This window comes from Xiphias gladius, chromosome 6, assembly GCF_016859285.1.
Source record: "Xiphias gladius isolate SHS-SW01 ecotype Sanya breed wild chromosome 6, ASM1685928v1, whole genome shotgun sequence".
In the NCBI taxonomy this organism is placed as follows: Eukaryota; Metazoa; Chordata; class Actinopteri; order Istiophoriformes; family Xiphiidae; genus Xiphias; species Xiphias gladius.
Genome location: NC_053405.1, coordinates 22,133,252 through 22,158,793, shown reverse-complemented (window position 1 = coordinate 22,158,793; position 25,542 = coordinate 22,133,252). Strand labels below are relative to the sequence as shown.

Here is a 25,542-nt window from a genome sequence, read left to right as displayed (position 1 = left end):
GCTCTTATGAATAGCTAATAACTGGTCTATTTAAAAAAAAAAAAAAAAAAAAATTTAAAAAACTTATTAGGTTATTGATCTTTAATAAAGCCATTCGTTATAAACCCTTTACAAAGGGTGCTTCATCTGAATGTGGTACCCAGGTATTGCATCACTAGAGGAAAATTGATTTTCATTAAAGCACTCAGAAATGCTAATTTAAGTTGGTATGTGTTGTAGTTATTGTGGGAATGCTAACTTTGGCTCCCCTGTAGAGTGACATAAAAGCTTCAGCATACTTTTTGAAAATTGCTTCGAGTAAAAACCAGGCATCACTGAAAAACATCTCAACAGTATATTATTTTTATTAGTTTCTGTAACCAAACCAAGAGAATGTAAATAAGACCTTACATCTTTTAATACAGCGATGAAACCCCTGTACAAGTACAACAAAAAGAAAAAGAACAAAAAAAAGAAAAAAAAAATCATTACCCACCCTCCCTCATCCATCCTCCAAAGCAAGGACTCTTCCCCCAGCTAGGGTAGAGGTGACGAGGACACTCTCCCCATCTCAGGGTGCATACTACTGTACATTTCTGAAGGACCCTTGTCACCCCATCCCCGAGATGAGAGCATTGTGGGTGGGACAGCCAGCGGAGGTGAGGCAGAGACAAAACAGCACTGATTGCTCTCATCAGTAAAGACAACAAAACAATAGGTGTCCTTCTGCCTAAACGCTTCAGAACTTGAGGCTTCTCATTTTATCCTTTTCCTTGTGCTCTGTCCTGTTCTTCTCCCCCCTTGTTGTGGGGGTTGACATACACACACTCAAAAGTTTTCTAATGTTTTAACAATCAACTTCACCGTTTCTATTCCTCTAAATAGCCCTATCCTGCTATATTCTAGCTAAGGGCACTGAAATCAGTCAATAGCAGCAGGTCTGGGTGCTTTACAGTGAAGTGTGTATGTGTGTGTTTGTGTGACAGCAAGGATGGTTGTGAAAACAGTGAAAGGGTGTGTGACAGTAGCCCCTATACTGGAACAGCTGTAAGTAGTGATCATACATCATCCATGTAATCCTGCAAGTTCACTCAAAACTCTGCTGCCACGGCAACAGCAATTCTAAAAGGCTGTGACATCATCTCTGCCCTGCTTTAACCTTTGGCTAAGTACACAGGAGAGTCCAGCTACAAGCTTTCTCCTGTTTATACCACGGACAGACACCCGACACAAACACCCCAACACATCAGTTATTCTCAGGCAAGGAGATGAGAGCAGAAGGCAGGAGCAAAGGCTCACAGGCAGACTAATCAATAAAATCAATCGTTAAAGTCAATCAAATGCTGCAATTTTCACATTTCCATTCTGGTAAAACAAAAACAAAATGACAAAATTTCTGATTTCACATCTCCGTGTGGTAACCGTGGATGAAACCGTTGAGGGAGCGTGTGCATGGGCATGCACAAATCTCTGGATTAGTTATGATGGGAGATTGGGCAAGAAAAACTGTGCTTCACTACATACACTTAAGATTGTTTGGACTACAAAAAAAGAAAAAAAAAAAAAAAATGTGATTCATTCTTTTGTTAACAAAACAGGTTTCTCCTATAATATGCGTGATCTTATTTGGGAAACAAATTAAAATAAAAATGGAACAGAAATAAAGAGCTATAAAAAATGGCAAACTCAGCAGCAAATCTCATTTCAAATTTTCTCTCTCCAACTCTCCTCTTATCTACCGTCACAGTAGATTTCTATGGAACAACTTGTGCAGCCATTTCATCGGCATCTAAATATGATGGAAGAATCCAACTCAAACGCCCCCACCTACAGTGGGACAAGACAGGGGTTGAAAGAAGAGGAAGAGGATTATATATACGCAGGACAGTGCCTACTCTCAGTAACCACTACCATTTCGATCTCTACCCAACTCATCCTCCTCCCCCACACCATCCCCCAGGGCTGGTATGAGGTGGTGACTGAGTGAATGGGGCTAGATTCTCTCTCTTCCTCTTTTCCATCCAGTCGTATTGTCATATGGAGAGGGTCTGCAGCTCTTTACTTGCCCTCTTCTGGTTTGATGGCCTGCGGTTTTATGGGGCCAGTCCGTATGGGCTTGGCCGTGGAGATGGGAGGTTTGTCAGAATCTGGGCGATCACCTCCCACCTGGTGATTCGGGGCTGAGGTGTCGAGGGGGGGTTTTCCTCCTTGATCGAGCCGAGATGTTTTGCTGACTTGCGGGGCCTTGAGTTGCTGCTGTTGCTGCTGCTGCTGCTCTGAGAAGAACTTGTGAGTGGACTGGAGCACCTCAGCCCGCTGCTTTGCCTAGAGGGGGATGGAGGAAAAAATTTAAAATGAGTCAACTCGCCCATCATTGAAGGATCACGATCAAACTGGCCAGAGTAACAAACAGATACATATTCAACAGATACAGGAATATGGCACCAGACCTTTAGGTCCTGTTCAGCCTTCAGAGCCGCCTGTGTGCCTCTGGGCACAATGGGCGGACCAGAGGGGCCTCGGGGAGGGTGCTGGCTGTGCTGTGGATGCTGGGGTCTGGGATGAGGCATTAGACCACCACCCACATTGGGTGACATTGGAGGGCCCATGGGAGAGCGCTGGACACCTCCAGCAAATGAGTTAGCGTGATTAGGTCGAACCAGAGGAGAAACGATGTTGGGCTGAGACAGCATCTGAAAGGAAGAGGAACAAAAAGAATATTAATGGATCATCGACAGTTGCAATTCATGTTAATAAACATTCCATTATATAAACACAATCCAAATACCAGTTTTGTGATTATTATTATTATTATTATTATACCTGGGGGTTGAACTGGCCAGGGAAGTGCTGTGTCATTCTCATGCCGGCAGAGCTGGGCTGAAACTGCTTCTGGTAGAGCATGCTGTTCATCTTACTGGACTGGCTACTAGGAGAGGTGGAGCTGGCTCTGCAGGCAGAAGAGGGGCAAACATTAAAATCATGGGGATAAGGTGCATTAAAATGACAAATAATAATATGTTACCCGTAGTTGACTTTGATCTGTGCAGCAACAAGCATCATATAAATAAAAGACGAGAAGCAGCATTGCCTTGCAAATACCAGCCACTTCAAGTTGTAGAGCTGCTTGTATACACACATATATATATTTACATTTTTAATAAGTCATGCTTGGTGTGTCTGTGTGTGGAAACAAGTGACAAAGAGGACGGGGTTTTGGGTTTTACCTGTAAGGACTGGAGGTGGGTGTAGTGCTCCTGGCGTTGACAGGAGGGGTTCCAGGCTTCACATCCATCCCGCTGCCAAAGAGTTTCAGATCCATGTCCATCTGCAATGTGTCAAAAACAAAAAAAAACTACACTTAAAAAAAAAAAAAAAAAAAATCTAAACCAGCCAGTTTATTTACACAGTTTCACACATGCACACACTACTGTACCTTGCTGGTGGGTGGCTGCATCATGTTGTGGTTGGGGCCCATGATGCCTCGGTATGGCTGAGAGACTGGGGGCTGTCGACTGATGCTGGGGGGCTGGGCCTGAGGCGGCGTGGGGGGCAGCGCCAGGAGGGGCTGGCCTCCACCCGAGCCAAAGTTTGGCAGGGACAACTGGGAACCAGGCAGAGGGACTGTCACCTTGAGAGAAATTAAGACACACAAGTGTTACATACTGAGAAATAATCAAATGATTCACCAATCCATCAGTCAAGAGAAAATTGTGCTGCTTTTCTGTTTCACAACAGTAGAAATTAAACAAATGGAGTTTGATGATTGGTAAAACAACATAAGCTATTTAAGAGGTTTAAATACATTAAATGTCTATTATATTTGCATGTAGGTTACCTGTTGCATTGCTGAACTGGGCGACTGAGTGTTGCTGTAGTAGCTACTCTGGCCATGTTGTTGTACCTGCCCCGAGTACATGTTTGAATGCTGATTCATCCCCTGTCGAGCCTGAACCAAAAAAAACAAACGTTATACGGAAAACATACATAAAGAAAATGAATAAAATACAGATATCAGTTTGACAAAATACCAGTCAATATTGTAATGTAGAGTGTGAGCAGCCTGGTTACCTGGAGCAGGTGTGTGTCAATGAGCTGGGAGGCTCCCATGCCTGAGGCTTGGTTCAGCTGCGGCTCAAACAGTATGGGAATGTGCTGGGTGGATGAGGGCTGCTGATAGGCCAGGTTGGACTGAGGCTTGCCCAGATCAGGTGCCTGCACACCGGGATAGCTGTGCAGGGACGGTCCTGACAGCATCATGGAGGGCTGCGAGAGGCTGCTCTGCATGAACGCCTGCTGAGACCTGAGGGAGGACACATCAACAGGATCAGATGAGAGGCACAATGGTGCCTCAAAAATGGAGATACTGGCACTTATGCATGTTTCTGATGTGGTTTGGAGAAGAGAACTCAATGCCTGTGGCGGCTCGTGTAACCTGTAAGGCTGCAGTGAGGAGCTGAACAGATCCTGTGGCTGGGAGACTGGAGGACCGGTGCTGAGTCCTAGCTGGGGCTGGTGCGTGTGTTGGTGCTGAGGCTGACCTTGTAGTGGAGCGTAGATAGGGATGGGAATCTGCTGTACTGCCGTCGGCTATAAGGTGGACAAACACAGACAGTTGGTTTTTATCTCCAACATTAAAACATTCCTGCAGTGTGTTTCTCAAGCAGAAAATCCCACCTGTGAGAGTCCAGGCTGGAAGCCTTGCTGCTGCGCCAGGGAAGGAGGAGCCAAGCGAGGATGGGGGGTGCTGAAGAGGTGGCTAGTGTCCATGTAGAATGCTGGAATCTGAGCTGCAGAACCTGGACATACAAGGGATTTAATATTAGTGATTAGTAAAAGACCTGCACAGTTCTTCAAATATAAAACTGAACTATTAGGGCTAAGCAAGAAGGGAAATTGGTGCTCTAATCTAATATTTAAAAAACAGAGGGATTAATGTTGTTAAGAACAATCGAGTTCCACTTAACATCAGATTTTTAAATGCAGACAACATGTGTAAGGTAACGAAATCACAGGTCAGCGCCACACTTTTCTCACCTGCTGCAGACTGGGAGACGTACACCTGTGGGGTCTGCTGCTGCTGGGGCAGGAGGGGAGGCACACAGCCCAGCTGAGAGAAGCTGCTACTACTACTGCTACTGCTGGAGGAGGAAAGACTTCCACCTTGCAGTTGCTGGGGCTTCACCTTACAGATGTTTGGGGGGTCAGAGGCCGTGGTGGTCTTGGTGCTGAGGGATGATGTTGTATAGGTACCAGAACCTGCATGTTGAAGATAAACACATTGTTAAGACAAGGAATCGTGATGGATGCCTGGATACTACTGACGCACAACAGGAAATCCCGAAATAAACAAACAAACAAGCAAGTTTAATGTGGAATGTCAGCAGTGTGGAAGTAAACGCAGTGTCAACAGACAATATGTTGGGAGATATAAGCTAGATATAACTGGAAATTATGTTACCTGACAGTGAGGTACTGGGGGTCACAGACGCCACAGGGATCTGTGGCATGGAGGCTGAGGAGAAGGAAGAGTACGAGGATGCACAGGAGGTGATGGGGGAAGAAGAGGAGGTGACCGGAGAATTCTTCTCCAGACTTGGGGAGTTTTCCCATGCTTTACGAGCCGATTCCATCTGAACAGGAGACAGAAACACACCAGTGCTTAGGTAATGATTTGCTGAAACTTTGGAGGTAACAGTTGTTGTTAGAGTAAGTAATGTTTCTGGTGTGTTGTACAATGTGCGTACCTTTAATGTTAGGTCAACAGTAGCAGGGGAGACTGTGCTGAGGCTGGAGCTCTGCTGCAGGGTCTCTCGTCGAGGAAGGGGCAATGAGTGGGGTAGTGCCACCTGAGACAATTCACAAAGCAGTTTAAATAATGTCAAGTGATTAGGATTAAAACATTTTTATTATTTACAAACAACTCAGTGGCACAGATGACTGATCTCTTCAAATCAAAAAGCTGTACAAGGTTTTGCATCAGTGTAAGGATGTGTACTCACATTGGCCACCAAACTCTCTTCGATTTTGTTCCCTCCTGTAGGAACACTGTCAGCCAGTGAGGAGGAGGGAGTGGTGTAGTCAGTGACGGACTCCTGAGATGGCAAGACATAAATTTAGAATATACACACACTAACATATTATACTGCAGTAATACTACTTTTTATTGTTTTTTTTAAGTGTTTGCTGTGAACAGTTATACTCAAAAATAAAGGATAAAGACATGATGATTTCATGAAATTATGAATTTGATACACATGATCATGATTCATTTTAGCACTGTTCAGGGCTGAGGGCTCAGTGCTATGTGTAATAACAGTCTAGAGGTACAATGATGGCTTGGTTCACTCCAACCATCATCAACGTATGGTTAAAAACATGCATTCTGGCTGTGAGGTTACGTGAGGGTTATATACCTTTGAGTTACTGTTGTACTCTGCTGAGGGCACCGTGATCATGCCCTCGATGTCTCCTCCTAGCTCTGGTACTGTGGTGTCACTGGTGGGAGGACTGGAGTCTGTGGCTCTGCTAACACCTCCTCCAGGTACTCCTCCCTCCATACCCTCGCCTTCTCCTCCACGTGAGTCTTTGGCCTTGCGGTTCTTTAGAGAACGCTCTTTACCAATGGGACCAGGCTTGTATTCCTTGGTTTCCACTGGTTCCATTTCAGGAAGCTGGGGAGGAGAAGAGATTAAACATTTAGAATTTTGAGTGAGTATTGTTCAGCAGCAGAAAACTGTGTCTCTTCTCCACAGTGCAGTTACCTTCTGTGTTTTGATTGGGCCAGCTCGAGGTGGTTTCTGTCTCTGTTCTTTGGGAGCAGGCAGTTTGTTTTCAGAGCCAGTTTCTAGCAAAGCTGGAACTCCATCGCTGTCTGTGCTGCCTGCAGATGATGGTGCTCCAAACTGAATACTGTCTATTGCCAATTCTACACTGCCCTCTGCTCCAGGCTTCACACCCTAAAATGAAAATTACAAAACATAATTTTCATGGTTTGTCATTGAGCAAGTGGATCATACAGTCACAAACAACACAGAAATGCCCACCATTGAACAATCATTAAATGTACCTCGGAGGAGACCGTGCCAGTAAAGGAGGTAAGGGGTTTGTTCCAGGCACTCACAGAAGGTGGCTGGGGAGGGCTGATTGGACCAACTGGAAAATACAGATTAGATTTTTAGAGAGCTTGCTGATAAATTCACTCCTGCATCACAGGATTAAGGAAATTATACAATTTTTGCTGAATACATTAAAGTCATCAACATATACTTATCCACTCACGTTTCTTCACATCAGGAAGGACAGTGGAGCCTGCTACCTTGTTCTCCCACAGTTCTGTACCCAGAGTGCTGTGCGTCTGCGTAGGTTGGGGGGGTAGATTTTTTGAGGTGAAGTCCACAGTAGCAGGGGGAATCGAGGGCAGAGGAGCCACTGTTCCTTCCAAAGTTTGAGGGGACGCAACAGGCTGGGAGGGTGCAAGGTGAGCATGCTGGGAGGCAGAAATGGTGGGCTGCTGTTGGGCCTGGGGGGTGGAGGCTACAACTGGCTGAGGCTGTGAGGCCTGTTGTTGTTGTTGTTGTTGTTGCTGCTGCTGTTGCTGCTGCTGCTGTTGTTGCTGCTGTTGTTGTTGCTGCTGTTGTTGTTGTTGCTGCTGCTGTTGCTGTTGCTGCTGCTGCTGCTGCTGTTGCTGCTGCTGTTGTTGCTGTTGCTGCGATGACTGTTTTTTAGCGAATCTTGGCGGTAGCTTTCCTCCTCCCCCTCTGCTCTTCTCACCAGAGCCCTTTTTACCCCAGTTCTGTAGGAGTGGTATCAATATTAATACTATAATCTAGGGTGTATGGCTGCTTCGCATTAAAGTAATCGATTGCTGTTTAACCACACATATTTTAACTCCCTTCTCCTACCTGAGTAGTCTGCTCTTCCTTTTTCCGTTTCTCCTCATCCTGCAGGCGTTTTTGTTGCTTGCGGGAGACCACCTCTGTGAAGCCGTCATCATTGGTGCTGGACTGTGGGTCCTCTGTGGTGGTGACCTCTGGGTGGTCATCAATAATCACAACACCTAGAACAACGGCACAAAAAGGAATCAAAACTTTTACATTCAGTTTTCAGGCAATAAGAAGCTGGAGCCAGTTGTACGTTCCTGGCTTATGAGTAAGACATTTGTCAGTGTTTAAGATTTATTTACTTACTGGCATAATTGTTGAGATCAAACTGAGAAAGAGCATTCTCCTTGGGTTTCTTGGCAGCCTGTTTGGTTTCATCTTTGCGACGGGCAGGCTGCTCTTTTGCAGGTCTTTGGGCTGCTCCTCCAGCTATTGGTGCTGAGGCCTCCGAGTTCTGATGGGCTGCAGGGCTGTTCAATTGAGTGATATGTTGGAGACAGAAAGAAAAACTGAGACCCATCAAGAGACTATTTGACACATCTTAGTGTTGGTGGTAAATCTGGCCTGAGACACCAAGATATTTTACATGTATAATATAATAATAATATAATATATGTAATACCATATCACATGGGATTTGTGCAAATAAACCTCTAATTTGCAAACAAAACACTATGTCTCAATGTTTGCAACATCCTCTGGTAGATAACAAAGAAGCTACTAGACAGCAAGTGTGTTGATGTACTAGATAAAGAGTGTAAATGTTTTCCACTCTTTTCAGGTACAGAATCTAAAAATACCACAACAGTTATGCAATAATTGATGACCAATTACAACACACTTGAGGACACTAATCCATCCAAGTGGAGAGTCCTTTAACAACCTTGCCAATTTGAACAGGCAACACTAACAGCTTAATGAGATATGCTGGTTGTGCTCTAGTGTTATTCAGTGCAATCACTGATTAGGCAGAATACTAATTAATGATTAGTGCAGTGGGGTCCAAAAGTCTGAGACCACTTTCCGATTGAACTGAATGTACACAAAAGGTTTATTTTGTGTGAATAAACCTGCTGTGTTATTCTACTGCACACTGTTCATTGTGTCAACTTCATTGTGCAAGTGTTAATGTAAGCAGACAAAGTAAATGCCTAACAACAGACAAAAGCCTGATTGTTTCAAACTCACCCTTTGCGGCCAGCTTTGGCCCCTCCCCTCCTTTCCCCCTTGCCCCCTGTGTAGCTCCGGCCTGGTTTGGCTCCACTGTTGCCTCTACGATTCTGTCTCTCTGTAGGCCTCTGACTTGAGAAACTCCTCTTGGCTGCAGGAGCTCCTTCACGTTTTGGAGTCAACCCTCCATCTGGAGGGCTTTTATTGGGGGTCAAAGAGCCCTGGGTGGGTGCAGGTGCTGCAGCAGAGGCAGCGGCTGCTTCATTAGCGGCCTCCAGTGCTCCTTTCCTCTCTTCTCGCTCTCTCCTCTCATTGAAGTCGCTGCTCTCAGAGGCAGTTTCCCATTCCTCATTGGCTTGATCTGAAGAATTCTGGTTGGACAAGTCAGGGGACTTGGTACCGACTGCAGTGATGGTGGGGCTGCTGGTCTCAGGCAAGGGTGCTTCTATAGGAGCGGGCAGGTCAGGTGCAGGCATCGTGGCTGCCACTTCCGCAGGCACAGTAACAGGGGTTCCTGGAGCTCTAGACAGGGTTGGGGAGAGGGAGATTGGGGCAGACCTAGGAGCAGCAGCAGGCACTGGGGGTAAAGGGACATGGGGAATTGGGACTGTTTCTCCACTAGCTAACACTGCAGCCTCACGCTCCTTCAAGCGCCTGAATCGGGGGGGTTTATCTTGCCTGGGGGGCCGTGCTGGTCGGGATCTACGAGGCCTCTCTCTGCTACTCTGAGGAGCCCCATCCCCAAATTTCTTGCCCTCAGACTTAAGGGGCCGTCGGTCAGCAGGAGGATTGTCATATCTTGGTGTTGATTCTGCATCCTCAGGTCTGAATGTCTCCATGGGTTTAGAGGGCCACTGAGAGGAGGACTCTCTGGCTGCTGGCCGTCTAAGAGGGGCTGAGCGAGGGCCACCACGTTCCCTTGCTCCACCTCTTCTACTATATAATCCACCTCTTCCTCGCCGAGAAGGCTCTCCTTTAGGAAGGAAACCTGGCTTGGGCCTGCTTTCATCTTCCCCCCTGGATCCAACTTTTTCCCCCATGTGAGGAGGTCCAAAGCCTGGCTTGTGGGGCCCAGACCGGCCCTCCCCAGGTAGTTCTCGTCTTAGTGGACGACTAGGTTTGGTGCTAGGTTCACGGTCAGAGGGTCCAGTATCACTGGCAGACTCCCTCCCACCTTCACTTTCAGAATCTGTATCTGAACCCCGTCGTCGTCTGCGTTTTGGTATAACCTCAAAGTCTGAGCTCTCGCTGCGTGTTTCACTTTCCTCTCTATTGCGAAAGGCAGCAGCACCTCCAGCAGAAGGTAAATCAGAGCGTGATCGAGGCTCTCGGTAAGGGTACTCTGCTCGACTTCTGCCACGACTCCCCCTTCCTCGGCCACTGTACGTCCCCCGGTAGCTCCGTCCTCTGGAGTAATATTCCCCTCGACCACGGCCTTTGAAACTTGAGTCAGCAGGCCACTCTCTCTCTCTGTCCTTGTCCATTTCCTTATCCCTGTCACGTTCCCGCTCTCTCTCCTCACGTCGGTAGGCACGCGGAGGAAGATTGGGCTCTTTCCTGGAGGGCAGTTTGGGTTCTGGATGTTTGTCATTGCTGGGCGGTTTTTCTGCTCTCTCCTCCTGAGAGGAAGAAGTGGGAGCCCCAGACGAAGGCTGAGAGTCTCTGGCTCTCTGATGGCCAGTTGGTGTTTCCTCGAGCTCTGTACATTCTCTCTTCCCTTCACCCTGAGCTCTGGAACCCTCAGACACAGCAGCAGCTGCAGAAGGAGCTTTGGTTGACGGATCCTTTTTGGACCGGTCTCCTCTTTCCGCTCTCTCGTGACGCCTCTCTCTCTCTTCTCTTTGCTCTCTCTCTTCTTTCATGTCCCTTAGGACAGGCTTCTTTATTGGCCCAGACCTGCGGACGGGTCTCTCTCCCCCTGGTCCTTCTCTACGTCCGGCCCCTGATCTCCCACCCCAGCGCAGCTCAGCTTTTTGCTTGCTAGGGGCTGGCAGAGGCAGCTTCTCTTGTTTGTGTAATCCATCAGCAGGAGGTGTAGCTCTGTTGCTGGCCACTGTAGCCTGAGAGTAGCTTTCATTCTGGGGCTTATCATCAGCCCTCTCCCCTGCTTCCTGTAGATCTAGTGATTTTGTTCCCAGGGGTAACCCATCAAACCTGGGCTCATCAAGCTTGAGGGAGTGGCTGGAGCCCTGGGAGACACTCCTTTGGAGCATAGCTTGACCAAGAGCCTCTACTTCTTCTCCACTCGGTAGGCCTGGCTCCTCATGGTCAAAGGCTGGGCCTACGGGAACCCTGTCTAGAGGCCCAGACGTATCCTCTGGGCCTTGGGTAAATGCTGACAAGGACTCTGTGGGGTCCCGGAAGAAGTTACTCTTACGAGAGTCTAATGCAGTGTGATCCTGGGGGTACATAGCTGGGAGACCCCTGTCCAGATCCAAACTAGAGTCCATCCTGTAAAGAAACAATTGTTAATGCGTTGTGTACAGAAAATAAAGGCTTTCTCTTGTGTTGATCTGTCCGTTCCCCCCCACCCCCCCACCCTTTTTTTTTTTCTTCTTTCTTTTTTTTTTACCTCGGCTCTTTGTTATCATCCCGTCCTTTTGGAGGAGTTACAGAAGGTAGAGGCTCTGACTGTGGGTATGGGTCGGATCCCCATACCATCCGTGAGTCTGAGGGTAGGCCATGGTCACGAATTGGTCGGGTCAAGTGGTCAAAGGAGTCAGAGCTGGAGCTAGAGTTGTCACCAGGCTCTCTGCGCACAATCTGCTTAGGAGGCATCCTCCCTGAAGAGCACAAGAGAGTGACTTTATACACGTTGTCTGGCACATTTGTCAGCTCTCAGTACACTAATCACAAACCAACATACTCATACATTCTCCTTTTCTATTCTACATATCTCCCTACCAGGGTGAATGTTAGTAGGCATGTCAATAGGAGGACGTCCTGACATCATGCGGGGGTCCATGTAGGACTGCATCATTAGCCAGCGGGGGTCAAACCCCATGGAAGCCAGGTGCTGGTGGTGGGGGCCCATGGGTTGATACATGGAGCGGTGTTGCTGCTGCTGCTGTTGTTGGGTAGCTGGACCCCCACCACCACCTGATGGAGACACGGATCCCCCACTCTGCTGTTGCTGCTGCTGCCATTGTTGCTGCTTCATCTGCTCCTACAAGACCAAAGAGGAATAGTAAAGAAAATATAACCTCAACAAAGCTAACTTGTTTTAAATGGTATATACTACATTGTAAGTATTCATGGCTAAGTTTCATATCTGCCTGTTCTGACAGCACAATGCACTAAAAATGGCCACCTATGAACACCATTTGTTCCAAACCAACATGTGACATCACCTGTGTCAAGTGTTTGTAAAACTGCAGAGTATTGAAAATACTGCTCGCAGTACACTAATGCTATTAGCTGCACCTGCACTTCTCCGGATATGACTAATCAACACATTCACTATGGAAAGGGTCTAATTAACCTTAAATGTTCTTTTCTTACAGTCTGATAACTTTTAAGTAAATGTAAGATCAAACTAATATTCATCATCAAGTCCCCTTTTGGTTCACAGCTAGGAAAATAGCCAAATGACTAGTAGTAACTCAAGATGTAAGATGTGGACACCCTCACCTGCTGTCTAAGGAAACGAGGTGGCAAAGACTTTTGAAACTGTTTGGAATAGCCTGAGGTGAGAGAGGGACGCATAGCAGCTGCTGCTTCTCCTTCCAGCTGTGGGGGTGCCACGGGGACTTCCTCGCCACTTGGTGTGTCCATGTGAGGCAGAGACAGGAGGGGCTCATCCACTGCAGGAAAACAAAACTAACAGTATTGGCTATGACTGAAAAAATGTCAGATCATTTACAAGCAACTCTGAGAAAAGGCTGAGCTGGCTCACCTCTGTTGTCCTCTATGTTGAAATAGTCTCGGATAGGCACTGTTGTCCTGTCAACTTGGTTCTCTTCAATTAAAGGGCCGACCTCAGCCAGAGAGCCCTCTCCCTCGCTCTTAGGCTCTGGTGCTATGGCCACAGGTCTCTGGATTGGCGGGCTGGGCTGACGAGGCACGTGACCCTCCTCCTCTTCACTTGGTTCGACTCTCTCCCTGTCTCGCTCCACCCTCTCCACCCTCTCCACCCTCTCCCTGTCTCGCTCCACCCTCTCCACCCTCTCCCTGTCTCGCTCCACCCTCTCCGGTAGAGACGCTTGTATGATTGGGGCCTGTGATTGTGGAACTGAGGCTGAAGGTACAGGACTGGATACAGGAGAAGGAGCTGATAAAGGGGCTTCCTCATGGGCAGCTCCTGCCTCATCATTGGTGGTCTGAGCAGGGGAGGATTTGCCCTCAGTTGCCTGACGGTGTTTTTCATTGAGACGTTTAAGTTTTTCAGCACAAGCTGCGAGCCGCTGTTCTTCCATCCGCCGTTCCTCTTCCTCTCTCCTCCGTCTCGCTCGTTCTACAGCTTCAGAAACTTCTGAAGGCTTCTTACGCTTCTGTCTCCAGGCCTCAGAGTCCTCATCAGCACCAGGTGCTGCTGTAGCCCCTGGCTTGCTCCCACGTGGAGCTGCACCACCAACAGAACGACTGCCACCCTGGAAAACAGAAATTAGTACAAATACAGACTGATCACCTTGCCGTTTCAATAATTAGTGCACACATAATGGAAAGCTTATGAAATGGATACGCAGCTTTACCTGGTAGTCCTGTGGAGCAGCTGATTTACTGTACTGCCCCATACTGCCAGGTGATGGTGCTCTTGGATCTACATTGTCGGCCCATGAGGTTTTGCTGGCCCCACGGTCCTCAGATCCCTCCTTCCAGCCCTCCTGGCTATCTGATGGCCGAGGTCTTATACGTTCAACTTTACCCATCCACTCCCTAAAAATAATATCAACATGTTAAAGGACCAGTGTGTAGGATTTAGTGTCATCTAGCAGTCAGGTTACAGATTGCAACCAACTGATTACCCTTCACCCCTCCCTTTCCGAGCCTGTAGGAGAACCTACAGTGGCCTTCATGTAACATAAAAATGCAAAAGGCCCTCTCTAGAGCCAGTGTTTGGTTTGTCCGTTATAGGCTACTGTAGAAACATTGCGGTGCAAATTTGCAGGCTCCGAGGAAGAGGACCCGCTCCCTATGTAGATATGAAGGGCTCATTCTAAGCTAACGAAAACAACATTTCTTAGCGTCAGATGATTAAACACAATTATGAGTCTTATATTCCATTTCTGCCAATAGATCCCCCTAAATCCTACACACTGGTTCTCGAAGTAAAAACAAAAAAACATCACAGGTTCTTCGAACTGGCAATCACCCCAGTTAGCTAGCTCTCCTAAGACACTTCAACCTCATGCTGCACATTAAACCTCATCACAATGCATGCTCTCACTGGACACACACCGATTGGGTTTGATAAGTTATTCCTGGGATTGAAGATATTTGTGAACCCTGTCCAAACTGGCAAATATATAATTTCAAAATCTTTGTGTCAACTGCTTGGCACTTGAATACAGGACAAAGCGTGGGTAAGTGTTGAAAAGTTAAGCTCATAATACTCACCAGTTTTCTCCTTTGTCTTTAGCAGCTTGGTTCTCCTCATCATCGCTGAAGTTTAGTTTCTCAGTGTAGTCCACCTCCATCTGAGCTCCTGGATTGCAGAAGGGACAGGTTTTAATTCTAGAGCTACTGCGAGATTACCCTTTTCCCCAGGTTAGCGACTGATTATTTTAACACTGTCGTTCATAGTAAATGCACAGCTACTGACCTGCCCAGCCCTCATCAGCATCAGTGTCCAAGTTGTCCAGCTCCTTCAGTTCTGTTGCGCTGATGATAGAGGGTCTGTCTGGGTCCTGGAGCCAGGACTGAGGGGGAGGCTGCTGGGGTCGTGCTGAACGAGGACCCCTTAGCAACCAACAAAGAAGAAAGGAGAGGGAGGTTCATTAAGCAACCTAATGAATATACAAGGTACTAAAATATGTAGGTATTATCATGCATCTGCCAAATTGTGCACTTGGACCAAAAAAAAAAAGTTCCTTTTATGATGATATGAACAATGTGCTTCTGTGATCTTATGACATCTTATGCTGTTGTTTAGGAAACATGGGTTAATTTCTTTGCATAACATCAACTGTTATAACTACAGCTTAGTATAATAGCTTGTATTATTAATTAATGTAGTGTAAAGTATTTGTGCAATACAATTAATTACAAATCAAAAATGTAAATTTAATTTTGCATCAACTAAGTAACTAGAGTTTAGTCATTAGGATGTGAACTCACTTTGCTCCATCTTGTGGTACAGGGTATCTGAAATTTCCTTGCCCAGGGCCAAAAGACATTTGAGGATAGGCGTGGAACATCTAAAAACACAAAGACACCAATAGTCACACAGGGTAAAGAAGAGATAAATACTACAACTAGATACTGTAACTTTGATAAGCACGTGCTCTATCTCAGAATATCTAAATGTGATTTACATAGGGTGGCATCATGCTCCTGAAAGCAGGGTCAAAGTGAGTTGGCACCCCGGCAGGGGGCTGCTGCCCCCCATTAAGTTTAGGCTGAGGAGGGCCAGAGGTGGGCAGCCTCTCCCTGCCATCCCTCTTCTCCTTCTGACTGTCAGTGGTTACATTTCGGACAGGTTCATCAGCTTCCGCAGGTGGTGTGGAGGTACCAAGGCTTGTACTACCCTCCTCTGGAGCCCTGTTATCCATCTCAGGGGGGCTGGGTGCAGTGTTCAAATTCCTGCCTCCACCCTCACGCCAACTGCCAACATCTAACAGGACAGAGGAAAGAGAGATATTGTGTGACTTGCCTTGCAGTCAGGGAGCCTGTGTTTCCTGAACACCAGACAAACAGAAAGCAATTGGTGAACACTGAATGATGTTTATGTGCATGAGTGTGGCCATACTTTGAGGTCTGAGGCTGGGGCCTGGTCCATAAGGCTCCTCCTCTTGACCATCCCCTTTCTCCACCTCACCAGCTGCCTGCAAGCTGGGAAACTCCTGGTGAAAATGGCTGCTCACACGTGGAGCCCCTGCCAAATACAGGCACATTATTATGAATGCACAGAAATCACAAGATTGAATATAATTCAGTGATTTACAGAGCAGCATTTAAAGTTCTAATCCTCGATTGGTGTACAGCACAGAGGGTCTGCATTCCAGGAAGAATGTAACGGCTGAGTGCTGTAAACCAGTTGAGGATTTTGCTTCCGATTGGACACAAGAAGGAAATGTACTGAATAGTGTTTAAAACCTCCTACATAAATGTCAAGTAGGACCATGGCACTACAAGATAGGTAATTTGCATTTTATGAATAGGTGTAATGCTTAGGGAGCAAATGGAGAGGATATTTACCGTCTAGTTGTGTCTGCTTGCTGTTGGCCCAGGAGCGGTTGCCCCCAAGAGAAAGCTCTTGTGACTGGATTACTGCTGGTTTGTTTGGAGGTGGGGGTGTCTCCTGTTGCCTTTGGCACATAAAACACAGCAGAATTTCTGACAACACTCACAACTTGAAATGTGGATGACAGAGTCCTCTTCATCTAACTCCGTTACTGTGTAGTGCTTAACATACACCTTCATTTAGAGAAGAACTTTAACAAATACAACGGTGCCTAGTTTCAGTACATGAGCACATAAACATGCACGTGTGTACAAATTATTCAACCTACCTCTCGTCCCCCGCCTCAGATCGGGATGCCCATCCACTGCCGTCTTTGGGGACAATATTGACGTTGGGGTCGTTTCCCTTGTTCTCTGCCTTCAGGCTGGGCAGGTTGGCTGGAGGGGGCATGCGCCGGCTAACAGCAACTTTGCCCAAACTCTGGAGCCCATGTCTGGCAGCCACTGGGATTAAGAAACAGCAAGTTTAAGGTTTTTAAGTATGTTGTGTCAAGAACTTGATCATCCTATATTACAGTTATATTACATTGCCTCAATCAGCTCAATAAACACAAATCAAGCTATTCACACTGTAAATACAACCTCGCGGTCCATTGATTAGCCATTTTATAAAACAGTATGCAAGACTATCAGGGAACTGCTTACCTGCAGTTTTCTGGGTTTCCAGAGATTTACCCTTGTAGGTATTGAAGAGGCTAAGGGTTGCATACTTTGTTTTGCCATCCTTTGCCTTGGTGCTCTGCCCTGACTTCTCGGACATTTCGCTGGAAACTCATTGAGTCTGGTCCTTTGGCCTCGCCCCCAGAACCAGCCTCCTATAGAGCCACCAAAATGAGAACACAGTGTTAATTTTGTCAAAGAAAATTAAGAAAAATATCAGTTGACAACCTTTTTAAACTAAATAAAAAGTAATATTTTTAAAACAAGTACTATGACAAAATGTTTTAACATTTTGTGAATCATTAAGTAAATAAAAATGTGAAAGACAGATGAATGGACAAATGAACTTTAACAATTTTATTGCAAAGTCTTCAATGACCTGCATGTATCTGCGGATCCACACACTGTAGCCTGTAACTTGAGTGTATGCTGCATGACAGACAAAAATTGGGGTTAAGTGTAGCCTAGCTCCTGATTAGTAAAACAGTATGCTCTGCTGTCCAAAATGTCTGGTTCAGATGTTGATTTAGCTGCATGACCTGTTACACTACCGTTAGTAAGAGGCATCTTCCATTCAGCAACTTAGTCGCTGTCAGTAATGTTATCTGACATTATTGGTTCTCGGAAGAAACAGCTTTATGGACTAAATCTACGAATCCACTGAGAATTAGACAAAAAGCAGCAACCAAAAAGCGGGTACAAACTACAAAAACATGCAGGCAGAAGATCAACAATTATAAAAAGGTAAGCTAATGTAACATTCGAAAGAGCAGTCTATTAATTGTAGCATTAAAGTTGCTTTTGGTCTGCTATCTTTAGTGTTGCTACTGGAAGGAATGAGTTGTTAAGTTCAAGGATTTGAGTTGGCAGTCCACCAGCTGTCATCTCGTCCTCTAGTTTGCTAAAGAAATACCACTATGCTTTTTAACTTCTCTCAAGCTAAATTCCAGAAAATTTAAAAAAACTGTATGTTGATGAACAAATGAGCAAATCCAGTTTCTGAATGATTCACTGCTCTGCAGTGAACAGTACAGGTTGCTGCGGTACTGCCAATACTAATGCTAGTTGAGCAGAAAAGAAAGAGCGCAGTTCTGTTCCAAAAGCCAGAGTCTGGAAATCATAACTGGAATTACTGGGGAGAGTCAGTCTGTTTATTACTGCAGAGCTGAATGACACACACTGGTGTGAATAAGTAAACATGGCCTTTTCCACTAACCTCGCGATAGTTGAGAACAACACGTAACCATGATAACTGTACATAAAAGATGACGACAGCTGTATATCTTCAAAATGCTTAGAAAACATAAATAAAAATGCCAAAATGAGACAAATTACAGACTAAAAAAAAAATTAAAAAAAACAAAACCTCACTAAAATATACACATTTTCATCAAAAGATTAAGACAAAAACTAAATCATAATCAGGTGCCAAAACTAACCCTAAACACAAGAGTTGCAGAGCTTTTGCAGCTGGACACTACAGCATAGCACATATCTTAACCTTCTTTTATGTTCACCAACTAACTGCACTTGGTGATAACTACATCTGAGTCTGACTAATTGATGGATGGATGGAATACTATATTAGTCCCAAGGTGAAATCAGTGTTGCAGCAGTTATTTCACATGGAACACAATAACAATGAGGTAAGTAAATAAAATACAATGAAATTAATGGCTAAATTCTATACAAGAAGATAAGCGTATAAAAATAAAGTTAGAAATAGAAAAAAGATAGACAATAACTATACTGTGTGTATGTATACATAATCTGATCAAAGTCGAAGTGAGCCGTCTGTCCTGTTACAAGGAAAAACTATTTTGTCAGGAGTCCCCTCTCTCAACACAGAGGAGAATCATTGTACAGAGTGATGGCAGTTGGCGGGAATGACTTCCTGTAACGTTCGTCACAGCAGAGCTGAAGATGTGTCTTACTGAAGTGCTCTGTGGTTTGACCAACAGGTCACGGAGGGGATGTTCTCTGATGTTCAACAGCTTTTGCAGCATCCTCCTCTCTACGACCATCTCCAACGGCTACAGAGAAGTCCCAAACACAGAGCCAGCCTTCCTGATCAGTTTGTTCAGTTTGTCGGTGTCACTGACTCCGATGCTGCGGCCCCAACAGATAGTAAAGAATACTGCAATTGCCACAAGAGACTTGTAAGAGATCTGCAACATCTTGCTTTACAAATTTAAAAAAAAGGACCCAGGCTTCCCCAAGAAGGAAAGGAAAAGAGCACTTTAGGAAGATAAACCAGAAGCAGCATGTCATTTCGCTATTCCACAACGAGGAGTTTGGACAGGACGCAAGTTGTTAAACATGACGATAGAATGCAAGTTCATCTATGAACTTTCCAGAAGGTGATTTTAAAGCCACCTGAAACTGATTCAGGTGTAAATTATATAAAAAGGAGGTAAGCAACCACAGTCACATGGTACAAAATAAATGTCATTTGATTAGTTGCACTTATCAACTGGTGGCAAAATTCTATTGCGGAGCAAATGGGATCTGTGTGTGTGTGTGTGTGTGGGGGGTCCCAGTCACATTATTATTAAGGTCACACATAATTCAACGTAAGTCTAACTCCGGCTTGTTTGTTTGTTTGTTTTTTTTTTTGGGGGGGGGGGGGTAAATAAATAAATAACGGGATTGATCCGTATTGGCTATATAAAGGCCGAGCCACATCCAACCCTTGTTTGCTCCACGTAAACCAGCTGTCCAAAATGTCCTTTTGAGCTTTGTTAAAACACGGGAACATGAGTGAACTGCGGTGCATGCCACACCCAGCAGTTTAAATTAATATGTGGTGTGTTATCAAGTGATGCGACGACTGGGTTTGGATCAGGATCAATGGGTATATGCCTACCAGCGAGAGAACCCCAATTTCAATGTTGTATGTGGTACTAACTTTTTTTCTTTTTTTTAATTATTAAGAATAAAGCGGAAATAAGAACGCAACAAGACCAACTGACCGGTTGGGGGGGAAGGGGAGTCCTTAAGGGAAGGGAAATTGTGCATGATTTAGGATACTCTCGAGGAGTAGCAAGAAAAGTGAATTACAGTGAGCCGTACCAAGGACAGAGACACAGCATGTTTGGGCTGCAGTGTCTTTCCTAAGTCACACAGAGGTCATTTATTATTAACGTAGCAGTGGTGGAACGGTGTGTGAGCGTGTGTGTGTGTTGGGGAAAGCTGACGACTCTGATGAGCTCAGTCTCTATCTGTATCTTGGCCTTAGAACTTGCAAAGTAACATCCACTTAAAAGAAAAGCCCTTTCTTTTAAAAACATCAGGTTGTTATTTTGTAAAATGCTGTCAAATTGTAGCTCAAACCATGAGATCCAGGTTGCAATTCCCCCCCCCCACTTTAACCTAAATAGGAGTATGCTCATATTAACTCTGGTATCAGTAGTGATGCCAGCCAGTACAGCTCATTATTACTTGTACAGGACAAAAATGTATTTGTCCAGTTCAACTGATACTTTAGATAATGCTTTGTGGGATTATGAGCCTTCTGCCATGAGGAAAGAGACATTTTCAAAATTAGGTACTGCCTGATTTGAACTATAAATGTGATCATTTTATGTTATATTTTAATTTTTTTAAATTAGGTATTGTAAGGGAATAGTTATTTAAAAATTACACCTGGCCCTGAATGCAGAATTAAGTCAGAACCTGAATTTATATGCTGCTTATCTACTTCAAATACTTGGTACTTCATCGTCGTCAGTTAGGAAAAAAAAAAAAAAAAAAACTTAGTGCATCTTTACACTGGTGAGCACTTGTGCGTCAAAATATTTCTGTGCATTTGCTGCAGGTGTCCATAGTGTCCATTAAAAGTAAAGGTTACTAAAAGTAAAGGATATGCAATGCATCAGTGCAGCCTATACAGACAGCACTGCGAAAGAAAATGCGCTCTGCATTTTCTTCAAATTTGATCACTAAAGGCTGAGCAATGGTGCATTACTACATTTTGATGCATTACTACAATTGAGTAACTGAAGACACTCTCCAGCTGTCTGAAATGGTTCTTCCAGAAACAACAATGCCAGATCCTAAAGCTTGGCACACACTGAAGTGGTGACAACACATAGTGTTTTCACCTGTCTTGCTTCAGCCTTCTACTCCAACAAACAACAGGTTCTGACAAAGTACTTGTACTAGTCCCCACTGACCCACGTGCTATCACAAACTTGCACTTAGAGTCCCTTGAACACATGCTTGTTGAGTCGTTTACATCGTGTACACCAGCTTCTAAATTTGGCAGAGCCAACTGATCACAGATCTGCAGGCACAGTAGAACTTGCATCTTGTTTGTCTGGGACTCCTACACACAGTAGACGCACTGATTATATTAAACATGACTGATCCCAATCAGAGGGTTTTAAAACTCCCTAACTGGGTAGAGGTTTCAAGACTGAACCTTTACAAATCCCCACGCTAGAAAAAAAACATTTATCAGGGAAAGCCCCTTTGAGAATTGGCTGCAATCTCCTCTTATGAAAGGTCAGCTTAAGGTGTATGGAACAGAAGCTGGATGGAGGGACTTAGTCAAGTGTACGCAAAATAGTGTGTGCGCATAAATTCTGACAGAGATATGGGATGAATGAGGAGGCATTTGAAAAAAAAGAAAAAAAAGTGAAGAAACAGGAAGAGGGAAAACTGATAAGAGGCCAACCAGTCCAAATGACAACAGTCCTACTTCCTCTGTGCATAGACGATAAATTATGTTACCTGTTCAGTGTTAATAAAACCACAGCAGAACCCAATGGGGCAAAGTTACCTGCAGATGAGTCAACTCAGCATACAGTCCCTGCTCACTTCCTGTGGCAGCTCCATCTCGTAAACTGTCAACATGCATCCACTGAGGACTAAGTGGAGGGGCCTTGGACTAAACTTCTGAAGAGTCTTTGGAAGGTTGTATCAACGGATTACAAGAAAAAGATTCAAGGTTTGTCTTTAAGTACACAATAGCATCCAATCTCCTTTAACCCAGCTGTCACAGTTTGCTGACAAGTTGATTTGGGCTGACCTTGCTTCCTTTTCCCTAACGGAGTCCATCTTAGTGCAACCTTTGGGATTCGATTCTGTGCCATTCTTAAGACATGCCATAGCCATCAAATTCAGCTGCATTTAAAGTCCAGTACCACGCCGTTGCACTTGGTCATCTTGTATAGCGGTTCATTAGAGATCTTCTCAGGCCAGAAGATGCTGCAGGTTTTCCTGAGGCATCCATTGTGGAAGGCATTGATCTTTTTCATGTCATGTGATGTTACTCACCAGCATTCTGAGCCATACAACAGCACTGGTTTTACATTAGTGTTGTACAGTTGGACCTTTGTTCTTAGGCTGTACTGCTCTGACTTCAGATAGGCTGGAGCCCAGCAAAAGCAACGTGAGCCTTCCTAAGCCCTGCTCTGATGTCCTTTTGTGCCACATTGTCTTCTTCCTCCTCCAGGCAAGAACTGTTTTATTTGTGTGTGCTTCTGCATTTGTACATGTGTTAAGATTGTCCCTCAGGGCTGTCTAAATTAAAATGGCTGGAAATTTTTTCCCAAATCCGTCAAATAACGTGGCCAATACAATTCCTTTTCCCCCTAATAGTGAAGAGATTGTTGCTTCGACACACTTAGGAGTCAAACAGGGCCAAGGGAAATACAAGCATTAGAGCAGTTATTTCAACACAAAAAGTTAGTACTCCAATAGAACATTATGACTTTCTTTCGCATTGTAGATTGACTTCAGGTTCAAACTGGAGGTCCACTCAGACAACTTACCTGTACAGTGTTCATGTACACTACTCTTGTTTGTAGTGGATCATGGGACTGACTGTCTAATACAACCGTGAAGTCACAGAATGAGAGTTCATGTAGGTGGCCTAAGTGATGAGTGCTGAAAGAACAGGAATGTATTTCATTGTCCCTGTTGGGTTGTATTGTAATGCTTTCTCCAGTGAAAAACTCCAGTCCAAAATCTCTACAATGGCGGTGGTAAATATATTATGTCAATCATCTTTTAGATGTAGTAGCCAAAACTACAACAATTAGACTAAGGCTTTTAAAAATCCTTAAATATGTATAACAGATGAACTGTGGACATATATCAACCAAGTTGTCACTCCTCACAGATACTAGACTACATGACCTGGCCCATAAAAAGACTATATAATGTCATATCCACTACTTGAACTGATTAGCACACATTCAGCATCTGCCAAATAATCTTCAGTTTGATCAGTGTCAGTGCAGGGGGCTCCTAACATCTCTACCCCTGCTTACTGGTTTTAGCCAAATGAAAAAAAGCATGAAAAAAAGATGAGTATTGGAAGCCACTTAATATTATTGTGGTTCTCCAACACCAGGCCATCAATACCAATGAGATGGTCTCTTTTGGGATTTAATGGTAATTTCACTAAGCACACGAGAAACTGGATGGTGGGCTATGTTTTCATTAATTGAATGCAAAAGGTGCTTGGATTCAATGCTCAATTTAAACATTTGTTATTGAAAATGCCAGTTTGAAATACACACATGGGAACACTTAAGGAGACTAAACAATGCAGTATACAAAATGCAAAGTTTGATTTCCATTCACATTTAAGTCAGTTTATTGTGAAGAGAATCATAAGACAGAAACTGTTAGCATCTCTTTTTTCTTTAATTCAAAGACTGCCTTCCAAAGGATACCTTCCCCCTTCATGTGTAGATCTCTTATCTGCCCATGTCTCTGACTGGTCAATCAATAAAGTACTACTCCAATCAATACATGTGTGAATGGCCTCCCTAAAACTAGCCAGATGTAGACCTATTCGCAGTCATCGATGCATATATATGAACCAAACCATGTTGCCTATTGATAATCACCCAGCTGGCTTCCACATCTGCAAACACAGTTTGTGAATCACTGGAGTCTTTCACACCCAAACTCTGCGAAATTCCTGAAGGGGCACAGTCACACACCAAAAATGTGCTCCTTTAAAGACCACATTTGTTGGATCTGCAAGCAAATGACTTAGAAGGAAAGCACTGTGCTAGCCTGTCCACATGACTTAACATGATGAAAAACATTAATAAAATTTAACACATCGCTAGAACATTTAGTCCAATTCAGGTAAAAAAAATAATAATTAAAAATAATAATTAAAAACAAAAAAATTAAATGAGATGCGTTGTAGTGTATTGTTTCTGTAAATCACTGCCATTGATGAGTCTGCAGGCCATCCATCTCCACGAATCAAACTACTGGTGGGCTGGGTGGCTCATACCGGCAGAGACTAGAGGCCCTCTCCGCCCGGAACTCAGCCAAACCGGGCTGAAATAACACGTTGACTGCACCAAAGTCAAACTCAAAACGTCGACGTTATAATCTAGTCCGCAACACTAATTTTGATATATAATATGAAACACAGTCTCTTCAGAGAGCAGGCCGCCAGCTTGCATCGTTTAGCATAGTTTCGTTTCTCACTAGTCGCCATCACATCCCCTCTCAGCCCGTCAGTAGTCAAAGCATGCTAACCAGCTAGCGTAGAGTGAACACCAACATATCAGCTACTGGGTAAAACTTCAAATCTTTTAATTGCATGACATGCAGACCCACCTGCCACCGCCGGTGCTTTCTTTGTCCCTTCGGCGGTTATGTGGTCTCACTTGGAATCCAGTTTCGGCCTGGTTTGTGGTGGACGAAAGTGTGTCTGGCCGGCGGATTACAAAAGCTGGCTAGCCTGCTAACCCAGTTCAGCTAACGATGGTTAGCTACTTTGCTCGTTGGCTGCCAACAAACCGCTCTCCACATGCACGGCTTCTGATTTTTGTCTTCTGTGCCGTTTCAAGCTGCCGGTCTGTCCTCGTCTGTTCGGCCGTCAGTGTGGGAAACCGGTACGCGGTCGTCCCGTGGTTCAGTGTCGCTCCCCACCCGTTATCTCGTGCCAGACCGTTTTTCTAGTTGAGTGAGGCCCCGCTCGCGCCGCGGCCTGTCGCACAATCAAAGATGGCAGACTGTTGTTGCCAGATTTATGCTCTCATATCCCCCTCTCAAAGACTCCAACACGCTGTGCAGGTGCTCAGTCACACATTTTTTGCCATCAACATCACTCTTTCAGAGAAGGGGCAGCCACTCACATTCAGCTTTCTTTACAAATGACAAACACACTTACTTTGACATTAACAGCATTGAAATTAGATATAGATCATATTTTCTTTTTAACGTATACATTTTGTTACATTGATTTTTGATCTGACCGAGGGTGTAATTATTCACGAATGTGAACAGATCTTTCTCTAGATCTAACAGAGTAACTGTTCTACAGGGTCTGCACAGCAACTGCACTACAATCCAAAAAGACTAAAAAGCTGGACTGAAACACCCAGTTGTCAATATTGAGTGAAAAGTTGTACAGGCAAAAGTCTCAGTCATTTTAAGGTTTGCTTCAACTTTACTGATGCCTTTGATA

The 25,542-nt window shown here is 44.8% G+C and overlaps 1 protein-coding gene across 2 annotated transcripts; it reads right to left on the bottom strand.

Moving 5' to 3' along the window:
- Positions 1–320: 320 nt before the first annotated feature.
- prrc2c (proline-rich coiled-coil 2C) lies at positions 321–25,070 on the bottom strand. Of its 2 annotated transcripts, none has more exons than XM_040128081.1 (34): positions 24,690–25,070; positions 17,079–17,248; positions 16,703–16,877; positions 16,389–16,498; positions 15,940–16,065; positions 15,506–15,804; positions 15,309–15,388; positions 14,794–14,939; positions 14,589–14,676; positions 13,724–13,907; positions 12,928–13,621; positions 12,663–12,835; positions 11,937–12,198; positions 11,605–11,815; positions 9,051–11,483; positions 8,169–8,332; positions 7,884–8,038; positions 7,261–7,774; positions 7,049–7,134; positions 6,744–6,938; positions 6,396–6,653; positions 5,982–6,074; positions 5,727–5,828; positions 5,441–5,612; positions 5,017–5,238; positions 4,657–4,778; positions 4,415–4,569; positions 4,051–4,282; positions 3,818–3,928; positions 3,416–3,610; positions 3,207–3,307; positions 2,803–2,929; positions 2,430–2,672; positions 321–2,304 (listed from the first exon to the last, which is right to left on the bottom strand). In XM_040128081.1, exons 2-34 carry the CDS (start codon positions 17,191–17,193, stop codon positions 2,038–2,040), a joined length of 8,610 nt encoding a protein of 2,869 aa, XP_039984015.1. In that variant the 5' UTR covers positions 17,194–17,248; positions 24,690–25,070; the 3' UTR covers positions 321–2,037. The 2 variants fall into 2 exon arrangements, with proteins under 2 accessions (XP_039984015.1, XP_039984016.1); XM_040128082.1 differs by having other exon boundaries at positions 14,794–14,930.
- Between the last annotated feature and the right edge of the window lie 472 nt (positions 25,071–25,542).

Excerpts from the sequence above, each read along its gene's own strand:
- prrc2c (XM_040128081.1), bottom strand. The coding sequence starts at position 17,193 with ATGTCCGAGAAGTCAGGGCAGAGCACCAAGGCAAAGGATGGCAAAACA. Across the intron at positions 11,484-11,604 it reads GATGATAACAAAGAGCCGAG|GATGGACTCTAGTTTGGATC; the intron begins GTAAAAAAAAAA and ends GTTTCTTTACAG. Across the intron at positions 4,779-5,016 it reads CGTCTCCCAGTCTGCAGCAG|GTTCTGCAGCTCAGATTCCA; the intron begins GTGAGAAAAGTG and ends TTGTATGTCCAG.